Below are 17026 nucleotides of genomic sequence, written 5' to 3' on the forward strand. Positions count from 1 at the left end.
CAGACCAAAATTTGCCTTTCTGGTGCCAGCTATCATTGATGCTGAGCCCACACAGAGATATCAATGGAGGTTTTGCCATAAGGCTTGTGAAAATTTGCCTGCATTTGCCGATGATATGAGGCTCTAGCCCTCTCTGGAGTTTGCAAGCAGTTTCCTGCTGCTTGTCTCTATAACCTCCCTGAAATTATTTGAGGGTCAAAAATAATTTTGGGACAAACAATCCCGCATTTGGAGGTGCAATTAATTTTTTTTGCATTCAGTGCATACACTGCATGAATGATGTCCAAATATTAATGGACTTTCACATGGTTGTGTCCCTAGATGGGACTGACCACAACACAACTGTCTCCCTTGTTTGGTCTATTAAAAGGGGGTCTCTGATTTTAAAGTCACCTCTGACACTGACCCCAGAGGCACAGTAGATGCTGGAGGAGGTTCTGTGAGCAGTTTCTGCTCCTCAAGTTTATTACATTAATCTTTCCATTGATGTCGCTGTTTTGTTTTTAGTTTGTTTTTTTTTTTTTGGAGAGTCATGAGGCTGGATCAGCATAATTAATAGAATTACAGACTGCTGTCATAGCATTTCATAGGTTTTCCCAGGCACCTTTCAATTTGGCCATGGATTCTGCCTCTGTGACCAGATTGAGAGCCATCCACAAGCAGGTGTTGATGTTGGACATTTGTTTCATTTATTTTTGGGGGCTTCTGGTTTTTTTCTGGGTTTTTTGTTTGTTTGTTTGTTTTTTGTAATAACGAAAGCATGAGATATCACCCTGAAATTACAGCCTTCTAATTATATGGAGTATTCTATTTTCCTGTTATTTATCTTTTTGATTGTTTATAATGTTGCTAGTTTCTTTGTTCATTTTTCTTTTTTCATTTCTTTTTGTTAAACCAAAAAGGGTGAGATGTCACCCTGAAAACTCAGCTTCTGAGCTTGCTAACATAGTTTTCTAAGGACTTTCCCAGGACAGTAACTGTAAACATAGATATGTGTACATTCTTTCTGTTACACGTCTTGTGAAGGGCATCTCTCATGGCCAGTGCAGGGGGAAAGTGTTATCCTGACCATCCAACCCCTGGCTGTGGTCACAAGCCTATAAATCCTGGGAGGAAAAATAAACTCTGCTCTTCTTTCACCACACCTCAACCTGTGTCCGCGTGATTTATTCATCTTCAGCGGTAACAGTGTTCTGTAAAACAGGTGAGTTGTTACAGCTTCTTGCCCCATTTATCACTGGATAAAACACAAACACTGCATTGCTCCATGCCTACTTTCTTCCAAGTAAAGGCAGATTTTGTTCATTATTCAGTGGGACATATTCATCTGTTGAGAAGCAAATTCTCCTTGCCATTCACACAATGTTGATTTGCTCTAATCGGATTGTAATTAACACCTACCTCTCTGTGTAATTAAGGCTGATGGATTGTGAGGCAAAGTGTTGCAGAATTTGCCCTGGAGAGAGTTTTTTTCTAATTCAATGATACTGGAAGACAGCTGCAGCCTACCATACTTCTGGTATACTAGAAACGAAAAAACAATCTTTCAAACAGGATTTTATGTTTTCTTCCTCCTCTTCCTCCCAGGAATTTAATTCCTGAAGCCTGAACTCTTCAGCTGCCTCACAAACATTGTTTCAATTCACACAGGCGTCCATGAAGTGAGCAACATATCAGGACTGTGGCTGTGAAGCTGGAAGCAATGTAGGTTTAGAGCACCAAAATTAATAATCCATTTCCCAGGTTAAACCAAGCAATTCCCAAATAACTCTACCTATCCTCAGGGATGTTTCAAAATGTGTAATAGTAAAAGCTGGGAGCAGGGAGAGAGAATGTCAACAAAATTAAAAATACAGCCATCTGAGATCTTTTTATTCCTATGAAAACAGAGTCAAAATTGTTTATAAATGGAAAATTAACTAAGAAGTGAACAAGAGATTGTCAAAATAACTGCTTGGGAAACAAAAATACCTAACTACAAATAAGTTTACATGTGGATTTATAAGAAAACAAACATTCTAAGAGAAAAAACAGACCTACCAAATCTAAAAACAGTAACACTGTCTCATATGTCTCAAAGAAAAAAAAACAAAAAACAAACAAACAAACAAAAAAATACCAAAAAATTTTAAAATAATCAGATTCTCAAGAGCATTACTATATACAGGACCCTGCAGGTAGTGGGAATAAACAAAAGAACTTTTTTGCAGACAAACAAAGGAACTTTTTTCTTCTTCTCAGTCTGTGGGAGCTGTCACTGGGCAGGTCGGGTCAGGGGTGGCAGTGGCTGCTCAAGGATGGGCTTGGCCCATGTCCCTGGAAGGAGCCACTGCCCAAGCAGCTGCACTGACCCCGGGCTCTGCTCTCAGCCTTCTGGGCTCTGTTGGCTGGCACAGCCTGTGCCAAGGGGTGGCAAGGTGCCTGCAGGCCCCGGCTCTGGGGAAACAGAGACCATCCTGGCCGTATCCAGCGTGCTGCCAGCTCAGCAGTGGAGCACAGCACGGGCTCACACTGCCCATTGCTCCCAGAGATGCAGCCAGCACCACCAGACAAGCTCACAATATCTGGAGAAGCATGAGAAGAGTTTTCTGCTGAGGAACACAGTGTTTGATTAAGTTAATGGCCATTGTGGCTGGTGGAGCACTTTTCCTGATGATGTGCTATGCTGGAATCTGGTATTGCTGGAAGAGAGAAGGGTGAGTGTTTTGCTGATCTCAGCCTCAAACAGCTTCTTGAAAGGCTGCTCTTAGTCAGGAAACATTCCCAGTGAGGCTGCTGTGCACTTGTGACTAGTCCTTGGTTGCCCAAATCACTCTGCTGAGAGTTCTGCTGTTGCCCAGGCCTTTCTTTGGCCTCTTAATTGCTGGGCCTTGTCCTGGGGAGCCCGCTGGGGCTGCAGCCAGTGCTGGCTGCCACTGAGGCTGCCTGGCCAAGGGCAGCCCCAGGAGCAGTGGGCAGAGGCAAAGCAAGGTGGGCAGGAGAAAGAGCAGAGACGAGATTGCCCTTGAATGGCAGAGGCGTTCTGGGGCCCGCTCCTGGCCAGGGACCCTGCCCAGAGCCATCCCCTGCTCACTGGCGACATGAAGGTGTCAGGAAAATTAATCCACAAACACCAGAGGTTGATGTCCAAAAAGGAGACAGAGGACTCATTTACTTTATTTAAATAAAGGGAGAGGCCATGGGCCATTCCCCTGGGGTCTCTCAAGTTTTTTGGAGGACGCAGCCTCTTTTTTATCCTAATTTCCTGGCCGCATGTCCCTCCCTCTTTCCCCACTGGCTGAGGTACTTGAGAGGTAAAGATTTCCCAGAGTGCCTGATACCTAACATTCCCCTCTAATGTATAACCCTCCCGCCTAATTTTTAATTCTCAGAAATTTATGGTATTTCCCCATTGTTTCTTTCGTATTTCCATATCCAGTTTCATTTATCAGCAAACCTACAGTTTGTTTGTAAAGTGAAATATCTTTTTTCCATTCATCAATCACTGGAATCTTTCCCATTGTTTCTTTTATATCTCAGTGCTAGTTTTATCTATCAGCAGACCCACAGCTTGTTTGTAAACACAAATCTCTCATTCCTATCAATCTTTTTTTAATTTTTTTAATAATTGTCTTTACAAACATTAGTTTTCATTGACTCATTGAGGCTCATTGTTCCTGGGGTTTTTTTTTCTTTGTTTTGCAATTATTTGCAATGACATCAGTTTCTGCCCTTTTGTAGCTATTCCTGCAGTAGTAGGGATGGCTACTACCGGCATCCTTTTCATCACATGTTGAATAAGTTGTACTAAGCAGGGGATCATGCATACTAAAAAGATTAGAGTTGCTACAGCACAAGAAAAAGCATTTGTTAAACCCATAATTTACTAGGTAACCACCAAAACATGCCTTATTCTCATTCTTTCCATGTTTGGACTGACACATGAGTTAACTTTCTTATTGCTTTTGTAATTTGTTTCACCACCTTTTATCTATCATATAATTTGCCACACACTCTCCCTTCTTCTGCTGATAGTATTTGTATTTCTAAGCTGTCACATGAGGTTTCTACCTGCAGTTACATTTTAGATCTGTTCTGTTAGATCTGGAGCAGAACCTTTTAGAAAGGGTTTGAGTTTCGTGTTGGTGTTGCTACTTCCACTGATAGTCATCTAAAACGTGTGTCCTGCTTGTGAAATTGTTTTGGGATTAGCTTAAAAATAAGGGGTCCAAAAAGCCTTCTCTTTTTCCACTGCTTCATAGCCTTCAGAATCTTTTTGGTAATTATGGAAGGAACACCTTGCTTAGCTACTATTAGTGAACTGAACACGCGTTTGATTCTATTTGCCGTGATATCTGAAACAATTATAAGGGGGTCTAACAATCTAAACCTAAAGTCTAGTCACAAACACTTTCTCCCACATATTTACTTCTTGTTCTATTTAGACAATAAATGCTTTTTTCAGAAGAATGAAGCCGCCATGGATTTCCGTCTACATCTCAAAAATCTTCTTTATCATGGACCTAACTCACTGTTTAGCTTTGACTGGGCTGGCCACTTATGGCCAGTTTTCAGATCTTTCTGGCCTTCCACAGACTTAACAATTTATAAGGTTAAAGGTTTTTGCTACTTCATCTCTTAAGGTTAAAAAAATTGCTTTTCTACTTTTGGCTTCAATATCAACTGGCTGACAATATAAAGCTAAGATTATTAAGGCAAACATTTTAATGGTGAAATTTAATTTCCTAACTTAATTTTTACTTTCACGTTGTCTTCTGCACTACCTGTAGCGAGTGAAGGCACAGAAAGATCCTAACATAAAGAAAACAATGACAGCAAGGATTGGCTGGAGATTTGGGAGAAGTGATGCCCACACAAACTGTTTCAGCAGCCAGTTGGTGGGAGGCACACAGGGCTTCCCCTGATGTTGATGTCCTGGCTACTGCTCTAGTCCACTTTTGTGGAGCATCAGTGGCGGCCTCCTGTGCTTCTCCTCTAGCTGAGGTATCTGAATTTCTGGGGCCTAAGAGACCTTGACTCGAGTGTGATGGGTCTGCCCGTGTTCAGCTCTCCTGACGGCTGTTTCTGTCCTCAGCAACACTTGCACAGGTCTGTGCTGCTTTGCTGCTGCTGGTGCTTCTTTCTACTCCTTCACTAGGATTCAATCTCCTGGCTGGATGTTGTGAACACCAAAGTCTAAAGGCAGGGTCTGTGCTAGCTGAGCTTCTTGTCAAAGAGATTTCACAAGAGATAGTATCCGGGCTACAAACAGTTTCCAATATATATCACTTATCTCTACCTGCTCACAAGGCTGAGAATTACAAGGATAAGGAATTCTAAACATCAATTCAAAGGGGGATAATTGAGTATCCTCCCTGGGTCTGGCCCTTATTTTTGCTAAAGCCAGTGGCAAGAGCTGGACTGACGGCATCTTAGTTTTTATTACTAGCTTCAGAAGGTGTTTCTTTATTTCTCCATTTATCCTTTCAATCTGGCCTGAACTCTGGGGGTGCCAGGGGGTATGGAGGTTCCATTGGACCCTCAAAGCTGTCATAACTCCTTTGAGAATGTTTTCTGTAAAATAAGTTCCCCTGTCTGAGTCTATTGCTTCCATAATCCCATATCTTGGAATTATTAGTTCCAAAAATACTTTAATATCTGACTCTGCAGTTGCTGAAAGGGATGGAAATGCTTCTGGCCAACCTGTCAACTGATATACTATTGTTAGCATTCAGGAACACACCTAATCATGGATTGATTATATGAAGGTGCTTTATTAAGAGCTCTGGGGGTCAGGAGTACACATATCCAAATCTGACCTGCCTTGGTTTTGAGCTGAACATGTTTTTATACTCTATTGTTATATAACTTACATATTAATTATTAAACTTACATTGTTCTATTGTATGTACTGTTTTTACCCAAGCATGGATTTCTCATGATCCCCTCTCAAGCCCCTAACATTGTTTCTCATGTTCTCTAACAATAATTCTATCTAATCACATCTAACAATTGTATCATTTATCATATACTGGTTACACAGGTGCAGTTTCACATGATCTTTAGCAAGCACAAGGCCTAACATTTCCCAGGGCCTACTTTTCCCAGGGTTTGCCAAGCCTAACTTTCTTTCTATATCCCTGAATTGCTATGATTTTAAAATCTTTTACTATCACTATCAGCAGAGAAATTTAAATCTTGCCACTTGAGGCATTTCGCTAAAATCTACCTGGCATCTCTGCAAGGGACATACAGCCCAAGGCCTCCCTCCCCTGGCAAGTTTCTTTGTAACTCTGTTATTGGTTCTAGCACAAATCAAACAACCCTCAATAGCCCGCTTTGCCAGAGTGAAAAAAGACCCAGAGCAGCATATATTTTTAGGAAGGTTCTTCCCAGTCCCTGGGAGCCTCAATGACTTCTTTCATCAAGTTGTTTTAGCAACTGTAAGGACAGAGCTTTACGTATCCACTGTTTACCATCTCTTGTAAACCATTTTCCCCACTTTTAAATTCTGCATCCTCTTGCTCCATTAAGCAAAATTCATACTGTAATAACCTAGCACTGGTCATCCACTCAGAGGCTCTCTCAGTCAACAAAGCTTTAATCTGATGTGAAACTTCAACAATCGGATACCTTCCCCTTGTCAGCTTTCGGGCCTCAGCCACCATCAGAGCTGTGGCTGCACAGTTCTGCAGACAATGGGGCCAGCCTCTGGCCACTGGCTCTAACATTTTAGAAAAACAGGCAGCAGGCCTCCGTGTTCCCCCAAGCTCTTGCACCAAAATTCCTTTAGCATGACCCTGTTGAACATCCACATAGAGTTTAAATTCCTTTTCTGAGACTGGAAGAGCTAAGACTAGGGCATTAACCATTTTCTCTTTTAATTTTTTAAAGCTTTGCTTTCCTTCTGGTGTCTATACCATGACATTAGGATTGTCTTGGCTTAAAACGTCATATAAAGGTCTGGCCACAACAGAAAAATCTTCAATCCATACTCTGCAGTACCTTACCAATCCTAAAAAGTGCCATAACTCATTTTTGTCTGGGGTAATGGTACTTATAAAATCCCCTGTATTCTTTCTGAATAAATTAATTTTATAAATTAATAATAATTTTATAAATTAATAATATAAATGTATTATTTCTGAATCAATACACCATAACTCTCCAGTTAGAATGTGAGCTCAAGATTTGACCTTTTTCTTTTTCTACGAACTGGCCTTCTTTTCAGACACTCTAAGTTGTTTTTTAGCAAGAAAATTAAGTAGCTTTACAGTAGCCTCTTCAACCACCTTCTCCTGTTCCCCTGACAAAGCAAATCATCCACATCCTGCAACAACCTAACTCCTGAGGCTGGAGTAAACTCTCCCAATATTTTCTGCAAAGCTTGCCCAAACAAAACCAGGGACTCTGTATATCCCTGTGGGAGGACTGTCCATGCCAATTGTTGTTGTACCATTTTCCCTCCTTTTGCTCCAGTCATTTTCCCTTCAAACATGATCCAGTTCAGTGGCAAGCAATGCCACTGCCTAAAGCCAATCACATTTTTTTTTCTAGTAACCAATTACTCCCTGTCCCAGTTTTTCACATCAAGTCCATCTTAGGTGTAGGGAGGTGACGAACAAATTAACCAAGGAAAGATAATCAAATACTTTCCCCTAAAGTTTTCCTGTAGCCTCCAAAGAGAAAGCTGCATGAGAAATACCTAGGCCTGCACAGGGACAACACCAGCCCCACAAGGCAGCAGCAGCTGCAGAATCAGCCTCAGGATTAGAACCTGCCAATTCCAGCTCTCCACAACAGACCACAGACTGCTGGGGGGTTCCCCACAAGGTAGGAGCTGCAGAATTGGCTCCAGGACTGAAACCACAAAGTTCTGGCTTCTTACAACAAAACACACAAAAAGCAGAGGGGCGTGGTCAGACACAAACTTTGAAGAATTTAAGATTTTAAAGAAGCTGAGGCCTTATTGAAAAAGAAGCCTTGCTAAATCTAATTAAAATAAATAGATGGGCCTTGCTAAAATTAAAGGTAGAGAGGCTCTGCTTAAATTAGAGCTTAATCATTAGCTAATAACTAATTTTTTGTAAGCTTTATGCTTGTTCACCTGGGCTTCTAATGAGAAACAGTATCTGGTAAAGAACTTCAAGAGCAGAAGACAGTTGCACATCAGAAACTCATTGAAGATACGAATCTAGGAGCCCAGCCAAGGGTCCATTTGTCACTTTGCTTTGAAAAGGTAGAAAGGTCAGAAGGAGGAAGAGCCATATCCCTTCCTCCCTTCTGTGACCCCTCCCCATAAAAAGACCAGTGACCCATTTCAAAGATCAAACTATGCATGCTTAATTGCTTTTTTCCTAAGTGGCATAGGAAGCAAAAAGTGGGTGGTAACTGGGTTATGAATATGTATTTGTATTCAGTACTTCTGTAAATAAAAAGCCTGTATTCACCTGTATTTGGGGCCTTGTGTATTAAGGGGTGACCCGACACATCGACCCAGCACTGCTAATAAACATACACTTTTTAACCCTAAACCAGTTAAGGAGTCTTTGTCTGTCTCAGTTGGATATTGATACTAGATAATATCCATATGTTAGAAAATCAATCTTAAAATGCATCCAAAAATTGCATGTGGAAAAAGGAAAAGAACTTGTGGGTTTGAGAAGATGAGGATGGATTTTGTTAATGGCACATTGGAAACAGCACCAACAGAAGGAACAAGTGTTTTTGGAATGCTCCCACATGAAGGTCCAGAAGAAGGTTTTAGTCTTGAGCTCAGGTTTGTTTCTGCAAGTGAAATAACAACAACAACAACAATAATAATAATGAATATATAACACAATAATATATATAAGGATCCATAATTAAAAATTAATAATGTTAAATAATGCTGACAATACCAATTTCTTAGCTTTGGCTGCTCACTGTAACACTAAAAATACTACAAAAAAGGACTGGCCAAGACCCAAATGTCAGTGGTAAACTTTGTGAATTGTATACATGGAATAAAGGGGGAAGGGATGAAATTGCCTGTTTTTATAGGGATTGGTGATGCTGTGATGTGAAATGCTTTGTCTGTTCCTGTGAAAAACACAGTGATTAAGACTGCTTGGTTTTTCATGTACCAGACTATCCACAAGCTGCAGGATTGGTTGCACAGGTGAAGGGGCTGTTAAAAAAGAAGTTGAAAAAATGAGGAGAGATAGGAACTTGTCCTGGTGGAGACCCCATCTCCCAGATGTGCTCCATGCCCTTAACAATGGGCCCACTGGGAAATGGAAACCCCTGGGTGTGCATGGCTGCACCCAATTTGCAAACACAGCCGTGGGCAGTGAGACTTGGACTGCCTGGGAAATTGTTCTGGCTGTGATGGCCCCTGCCAGGGCCACCCCAGAGGCTGCAGGGCTGGACCTTCATGCACTGGAATTCATTAGGAGAAATCAGAAGCAAATGAGAGTTAACAATACTGAAACAGGAATTCACATTCCTCTTGGACACTTTGGTTTGGTAACTGCTCACTGGAGCTTGGCCTTGCGGAGGGTTCATGTCATGGGAAGAGGAATTGATGCAGATCATCAAGGAGAAATTAAAATAATTCTGTAAAAAAAATGAACAAGATTGGATTATTCAACCCCATGACAGGGTAGCACAAATATTGATATTACAGTTTAAAAATGATTGTGGAAAAAGGTCATCCACCTCCAGTCAGCACTGACTGTAGAGATAAAATGTTTGGATGCACCAGTCCTAATAATTGGGCCAGAATGTGTGTCCAGAGGTCCAAATGGCCCTCCTGAGCCAGCTGAAGGAACAGCTCTGGGCAAAGACATCACGGTTTGAATCCTGAGACCTGGGCAGGAACAATGGGGATATGTCCCTGCAGCCAAGTGTTCTTTGCCAGAACAAGTCCATGGGATGGGATATTGTTTTACAGATGCTGCCAGACCAAATCTCCCTGTTTGCCCCAACGGCCCCTTGGGGAAATACGCTGATCCACGGGGCTCCATGTGAAGGCTGATGTGACACTGAGGGACTTCCACACCAATTCCAGCCAGGAGCCTGGGTGCCCCTCAGGGACTGGGACCTGGCTCCTCTCCAGCCGAAGGGAAAAGGACCCCAGCAAGCCTTGTTAGCCACAGACAGAGCTGACAAGAGCCTGCGAGTCTCTTCCAGCCATGCCTGCTCAGAGTTTGGCCTTGGAGCTCCAGGTGGACAAAGGCAGCTGCTCTGGCCCCTCTGCGTGTGCCCGTGTTCAGCACTGCTGCTCCATCAGTCTGTGCCCAGCAACGGGGAAAAGCCTCAGCCCTGCAGGGCGGGGAGCTGCCGGGCTCTGCCTGAGCAGCTCAGCCAGCGCGAAGGGAGCTGCTCCACACGGGAACCAGGAGCAAAGGGCATGCCTTTTCCAGGACATGTTTTCTGTAGAAAAACAAACAAACAAACAAACAAGCAAACAAACAAACAAACACAAAAAAATATGAAAGATAAAAATAACTCGCAAATGTGTAGTGAAAAATCTTCTATAACTCTGGAGTAAGAAAGAAGTAACTGATCCTTTCAAAAAGAGAACTCAGCTTTGATTTTAGTTCCTTAGTTTGTACATGTGCTACTGGAAAGGATCCATTAGCTGCCTTCCTTTACAGATTTGATGGATGTTTTCCAATGTTAAGATATTTTACACTGCAGTTAAAGGAATAGGAAATACATGTTCTTCATGACTGTGTCTTGAGTGTCAAAATTTTGCAGTTTGAAACTTGGACCTAAAGCGTTGCAAATGGAAATGATAAATCCCAATGGACTGAGTGAATGCAGCTTTTCCTATGTGATGTGCAGCACTCCAAGGACTTCCTCAGTGGGGCTGTGGGTGCTTGCAGGTTTGTCCTGTGCCACTCCAGGATGTCATGAAATGGGACTTCACCTGCCACCAGCCCAGGTCACGCTCTGCCACCAGCCCAGCTCCTTGGACCTTGTGTCCCCAAAGAAGACACAAGGTGTTTCTGCTGCTCCACCTTTGCACAGATCCACAGAGAGCTGGGATTATCCCAAGTCTCGTGTCTCCATTGTGCCATATTCCTAAAGAACCAGCAGCCCATCCTGACGAATATGGTGAGTTATGTGGATGGTTGTCAGCTCCCTTTACTGCCTAGAAATCCTGAAACTGTTTCTAAATGCTGTTCCCTTCAGTTCTTGGACACCTACTCACACAGAGCTGGGGAAAAAAATCCCCTGGCCATGGCTTACAAGGTGAGTTATGCCAAAGTTAGAGCTCTGTGGGAAATCTCTATCCATCCCTATCCTTTTAATATAGCTATACATGGGGGTGTGCATGGATGTGTCTTGTATGGAAAGGAAGGAGTGTGCAAACAACGTGACTGACACTTTCACCCTCTGTGTTCATTCCATACTCATGGGTACAAAGATATTATGGAAACCTTTGTAAGGACAGATCTTCTGTCCATGGATACAGAGACATCCAAGAGCCCCTGGCACTGACAGACCCTTCTGTCCATGAATTCAGAGACATCCAAGGGCCCCTGTCACTGACAGACATTGCTGCTCTTCAGCCAGTGACAGGATGAATTCCTGAGCCTGGGGCTTGGCCTTCCTCGTGGTGAGGGGCATCAAGGAAGGCTGCAGTGTGATGGAGATTGTGATGGGCTGGGAACTCACTGGGGGAAAGGAGGGAGCAGTTGTGTAGTAAAAGGCAGGTGGGGGAGAGAACTGTTCAGAGAAGGGCTGAGCTACAGCTTGAGAAAGCTGAAGAATGACATTTGGGGTCATCCCAGATTGATTTCATTTCAGAAGTTATGGAACAAGTTTAATTTTGGGGGGGGTGTCATGTTTTCCTTTGGAGGTGGACACTCTGCAGACTTGAGCTGCATTGCCAAAATGCTCAAGTCTTTGCTGCAGGTCACATCGTTTCTTCTTTGGCTGATCCCGGCCCGGTGCTGAGCCCAGCAGAGCCCTGGCAGAGCCCAGAGCAGCCTCAGCATCCGCAGAGCCCGGCTGCAAGGAGAGAAACCAGAAACCGCCCGTCAGCTCAAGGCTCCTGTCCCCTTGTCCCAGCCAGCCACGGTGCCCAGGCCATGCTGGCCGTGCTCAGCGCTGAGCCCAAAGCTGCCCATCACTGCTGCCTTTGGGAGCAGAGCAGGAGGGCAGGACATGTGCCCAGCCTGCAGCCAGCCACGGCAGATCCAGCCCCTCAGCAGCTGCCCAGAGCGGGATGCTCCTGTGCCTGCTGCCATCTCCCAAAAGCTCTTGTCCCACCCATGCCAAGGAGATGAGGACCCACCTCACACCATCTGCTGCCAGAAGAAAAGCTGGTCCCAAACGATGTCCTCAGCCTTCTCCAAGGGCACGGCCCATCCACACCACACCAAGCACTTCCCGATCCAGACTGGACCCCACCTAGAATTCTTCCTTTAGAAAAACAAACAACAAATTAATGAAAATAGGTTATAGACAAAAAGGGGAAAGAAGAAAAAAGGTAAAAAATCTTATGTCTGTCAGGAGTTTGAGGAAGGCACAACCCCTACATTCTAGGGAAAAACCCACCCACGGGTGAGGGAAGCCCATGCTTTCTCCCTTCCCCCCTGCACTGTCCCCCAAAATCACGGTGATCCCAAAGCAAAGCAGGGGAGTGGAGCAGCCCAAGCCCTTCCTTGCCTGCACAGCAAAGCAGCCGTGCTCAGGTTCTGGAGTCCCACCTGTGCTCCTGCCATGGGGGTTTGTTTGTGTTGGGCTGGCTGCCCCAGCCCCAGCCTGGGGCACGGTGGGTGCTGGGGGCTGTTGGCAGGACCAGGAGCCCACTCCCATTTCGTAACCACCCCAGCCCACACCCCCAGCCCTGCCAAAAACCAGCTGGGCAGCCACTGAAGAATCAGTTGCATCCACCCCAGCAAAGGGGAAACCTTTGGTTCCCAGCCAATGCACAAATCTGGGAGCATCCCCCTGGGTCTGGACTTACTTGAAAATTCTCTGTGGAGCCTGGCTTTCAAGAAGGTGCCAGAATCAAAGTCCATCATCGCCAGCTGCCGCTGGCCAGGTGGAGGAAGAGGTTGTCATCCTTGCTGTTGTCCTCCATGTCCCCAGCAGCAGCAGCAGCAGCAGCCCCACCTGGTGCAGCTTCTCCAGGGGCTCCTTCTTCCCTGGGGTGACACCAGGCTGTCAGGGTTCTGCCCAGGGCCCGGCTGTCACTGAACCAGGACAAGCAAAACCAGCTCAGATGGCGGCCACCAGTGCTGGGCAGAGCAGCTCAGCTCCAGCACAAGGGCTGCGTGTTCTCACTCGATGAGCCCTGTGCAGTGACACAGGCAGGACAAAGAAGTCTGCGTTTCTTTGCTTCTGATTGCCAGGGTATGTGTGGAGCTGTAACTTACCAGGTCCCTGCATCACTGTGCCCGTGGCTCTCTCCCTTCTTCTATGGCTGATGAATATCCTGCATCCAGGGATCACAGAACAGGTCTTCTAATGAGGGCCTGTCCAAGTAGTGCAGGGATAAACACCGCCTGATCAGAACTTGGCAATCTGGGGAGAGAAACCACAAACCACTGGTCAGTTGGAGAAGGCTCCTGTCTGCTTTGCCTCACTATACCCGTGCCCAGGCCACGCTGGATGTGCCCAGAGCTGGGCCTAAACTTTCCCATCAATTCTCTGTTTTGGAGGAGAGCAGGAGAGCAGGACATGTGCCACCTCCTCAGCAGCTGCCAGAGCGGGATGCTCACGAGCCCGCTGCTGTCTCCCAACACTGGTGTTCCCCCCGTGCCCAGAGATGAGAATCCACCTTGGGAGAGCCGTTGTGGCAGCGGGAGCTGGGCCCAGCTGATGTTCCAGCCCCTCCTGAAAGGGTGCTTCCCGCAGACCATCTCATGCAGCAGGATGCCCAGGGTCCAGACGGTTGCTGCCTCGCCATAGTACCACCTGAAGTTGGTCCATTCCGGGGGTCTGTATGATCGTGTTCCTATGGAATACGGATGGAGCTCATCAGGGGGATGCTGCTGCTCCCAGAGCCTGAGCCCAGCATCCCTGGGCATGTGGGGCTGCCCCAGTGGCACACGGGGTGACCTGCTGCCCTCTCGCCAGCACCTGGCACTTGTGTACAAACCCAGGGTTGGAAAAGAAGGCACTGGTGCTGGAAGATGGCAGCAGAAACCCTGGCAAGGCCCGACCATGGCACACAAAGGAAAAACCCGCTCACAGTGCTGGGGAAAAACCATACCCAAATCCTCCCTGCTGGCATTGCCCAAAAAATATTATGAACCAAGGCAAAGCAGGGAAGCACAGCAGTCCAAGCCCATTCTCACCTGCACACCAAACCAGCTGGTGCACAGGTCCTGGCTCTCCCTCTCTGCTACCCCCACCCACAGGGGATTTTGTCAGGCTGGCTGCCCCAGCCCCTGCCCCAATCCTGGGAGAATCCCTGCTGCCACACCCTGGTTGGGCACTGAGATGTTGGGCCAGGAGATGTTGGGCCAGGAGATGCCGGGACCGGGAGCCTACTCCTGGGTGGGCTCACCTGCAAATTGAGTGTAGGCTGTGTCCTGCAGGTAGGTGCCACAGCCGAAGTCAATCAATTTTGCCTGCCCGGTGTCCAGGTCAACCAGGATGTTCTCTGGTTTGATGTCTCTGTGCAGGACCCCGCAGCTGGTGCAGTGCCGCACGGCCTCCAGCACCTGCCGGAAAAGCTCCCGCGCCTCTTCCTCTGACAGGAACCTCCGTGCTCGAATGAAATGCCGAAGGTCCTGACACCGCTCTGGGCGCTCCAGCACCATCACGATGTTGTTTGGGAGCTCAAACCACTCCAGGAGGTGCACCACACCGGAGAAGCCTGTGGACACCTTGTCCAGCAGCACTATCTCCAGTGGTGCGCTGGTGCCGTCGGGCTGCGGGAGGAGCACGGTGCCGTCAGTGGGGCTGAGCCCGTGCCAGGGCTCGGGGAGCCCTCAGCCAGCCCGGGATGCTCTGTGCCCTCAGCTGGCCCCACGCCCGCTCTCCCTCCAGGTGTCCTGGTGGCTCCCACCCTGCCGGGCCCCGGCTCATCCCCGCCCGGCACGCCCCGGCTTCTGCCGCTGGCCCCGCTCACTCACCAGCTCGCCCCAGTGCCGGATGCGATCCCGCGGCACGCATTTCATGGCCACCTGCGAGCAAGGGGCAGCAGAAAGTTGAGCTTGATGCCCACCCCGCAGCGCCCCCGCCTTCTCCTCCGCCCCCTCCTCCTCCTCCTCTTCTTCCTCCGCCCGCCGCCGGCCCCGCTGCTCACCGGGGCACCGTCCGAGAGCCTCGTGGCTGCGAAGACGCTGCCGAATCCGCCGCGCCCCAGCAACGAACCCACTCGGTACCGCTCCTTCGGGCCCTTGTGCGCATTCCCTGGGGGCGAGACGCGGCCGTCAGCGCTCGGCCCGGGGCCAGGAACGGCCCCCGAGCGCTCCCCGACCTCTCCGGGCCGAGCATCCGCAGGCGTCCGCTCCTTGGAACGCGACAGCGGCGGCTCGGGGCCAGCGGCCGCGCTGCCGAGCGGCGGAGCTCGGGCCGGGGAAGCCGCAGCGGAGGCGGCGGCAACGGCTGCACCGCCTGTGTCCTCCGCGGGCCCCGGGAGGAGCCGGGGCAAGGGCCGGGACCAGGGCCAGGGCCGGGGCAGGGCTCGGAGCAGGCGGAGCCAAAGGGCGGCGATACCGCCCCAGCCCCAGGCACTGAGGCCCGCCCAGAAGCGCCAGCGCCAGCTCGGCCAGAGCCGGGCGGAGGCGAGAGCGAGGCGGGACGCCCGGGGCCGGCGCCGGGGCCGGGGCCGGGGCCAGGGGCGGGCCGGGGGCATGTCCCGGGCGGGCAAGGGGAGAGGGAAACTGGGAGAGGAGGGGGACACAGGGAAAAGGAGATCGGGAATGGGTGAGGGACCGCGAGAGGGTGGAACAGTGGGAGAGGGAGAGGAGAAGATAGAGGGCGTGGATAACGTGGCTTCTTTCGCTGCTTTCTGTCTTGTTGCCGCTACTGCTGCTGCCGCTGCTGCTGCTGCTGCCGCTGCTGCCGCTGCAACTGAAGCACCGGGGCCGTTTGTCCCCGGGGCCGTTTGTCCGTTGCCCGCTCGGCCCCGCGCCGAGCCCCGCGCTCCCCGGGCAGCTCCTGAGCCTGGCCAAACACGGGAACTTTGCCGTGTTGAGCCAAGAGCCAGAGTCTTGATTCCTGCACAGGGGCACAGCAATGCCCTTGGCTGCTGCTGTGCCTTGTCCCTGCTGAGCGTCAGACACTGTCTGAGCACATTCCCTGAATGCAGAATTTGTACCTGACCCAAGCACTGCACTTGTGTCTCCAGCATTGCTCTCCAAGAAAAACAGGGGAAGGCAAACTTGGTGTAGCTCATGGTATTTTGCAGTGTCTAAAACTTGCCAAGTCTCAGATCTTAGAGGTGAGATCCATTTGGAATGAATGGGATGGAGAACTAGTGCAAGATGGAAAAGGGAAACATAAAAATAAATAGAGAAAAACATATTGGTCATTTCTTTTGATTTTATTTTCATTTCTTAAAAAAAGCTGTTTCAGTTTTCCCAGAATCTTTACAATCCTGTCTTTTCTTTCTAAAAACCTGTCCTGGAGAACAAGGTGCAGCTCCTGTCTCAAGATGTGCCCCCAGCTGCAGCTTCTCTTGGCTTTCTTATGAATGGGCTAGGAGAACAGCTCCTTTTAAAAAGGCCTTTATTAAGCAGCACAGCTCTGGGGTGGGGGCCCGAGGGGTCGCGCACACCACCACTGCTCCCACTGGACACCGCAGAAGAGGAGGATCCGTGCTGCTTTGTCACTAGGGCAGAGCTGGGCCTTCCTTCCTCATGGGAGTCCCAGGGAAGACTCATTCTTTAGGGTTCATAGTCTAGGCTGTCATCCCAGTCGAGTCTCCTCGAGGTTACGTCGGCCTCTGGAAAGAAGTCAGGGGACTCCTCTGGGTCTTCCTTGTTAGATGGTGCTGGTTCTATTCCTTCCCTTTTGCGTGGCTCGTTGTTTCGGGGTTTTTTCCAGTCTGGGTGCATCCCATAAGTCTCTGGTCTCTCTTGTTTGCATAAAA

General features: G+C 48.1%; 1 protein-coding gene across 2 annotated transcripts; it reads right to left on the minus strand.

Annotated features, from left to right (window-relative positions):
* Window positions 1–11767: 11767 nt before the first annotated feature.
* LOC147647281 (serine/threonine-protein kinase pim-1-like) lies at window positions 11768–16034 on the minus strand. Of its 2 annotated transcripts, XR_015281619.1 has the most exons (8): window positions 15236–16001; window positions 15063–15113; window positions 14492–14858; window positions 13760–13936; window positions 13356–13503; window positions 12944–13124; window positions 12269–12396; window positions 11768–11982 (listed from the first exon to the last, which is right to left on the minus strand). XR_015281619.1 is itself a non-coding variant. In XM_086872257.1 (6 exons), exons 1-5 carry the CDS (start codon window positions 15785–15787, stop codon window positions 13397–13399), a joined length of 1254 nt encoding a protein of 417 aa, XP_086728383.1. In that variant the 5' UTR covers window positions 15788–16034; the 3' UTR covers window positions 13096–13172; window positions 13356–13396. The 2 variants fall into 2 exon arrangements, 1 of the variants encoding a protein (XP_086728383.1); XM_086872257.1 differs by lacking the exons at window positions 11768–11982; window positions 12269–12396 and having other exon boundaries at window positions 13096–13172; window positions 15236–16034.
* Window positions 16035–17026: the final 992 nt, after the last annotated feature.

The sequence above is a fragment of the Cyanistes caeruleus genome, unplaced genomic scaffold (assembly GCF_971803275.1).
Source record: "Cyanistes caeruleus unplaced genomic scaffold, bCyaCae1.hap1.1 HAP1_SCAFFOLD_11, whole genome shotgun sequence".
Taxonomy (NCBI): domain Eukaryota; kingdom Metazoa; phylum Chordata; class Aves; order Passeriformes; family Paridae; genus Cyanistes; species Cyanistes caeruleus.

Coding starts and splice junctions, on each gene's coding strand:
- LOC147647281 (XM_086872257.1), bottom strand. CDS start 15,787: ATGCCCCCGGCCCGCCCCTGGCCCCGGCCCCGGCCCCGGCGCCGGCCC. Junction 14,859..15,062: donor TCCGGCACTGGGGCGAGCTG/GTGAGTGAGCGG, acceptor CTCCTCCCGCAG/CCCGACGGCACCAGCGCACC. Junction 13,504..13,759: donor GCCACAACGGCTCTCCCAAG/GTGGATTCTCAT, acceptor TTCTCTCCCCAG/ATTGCCAAGTTCTGATCAGG.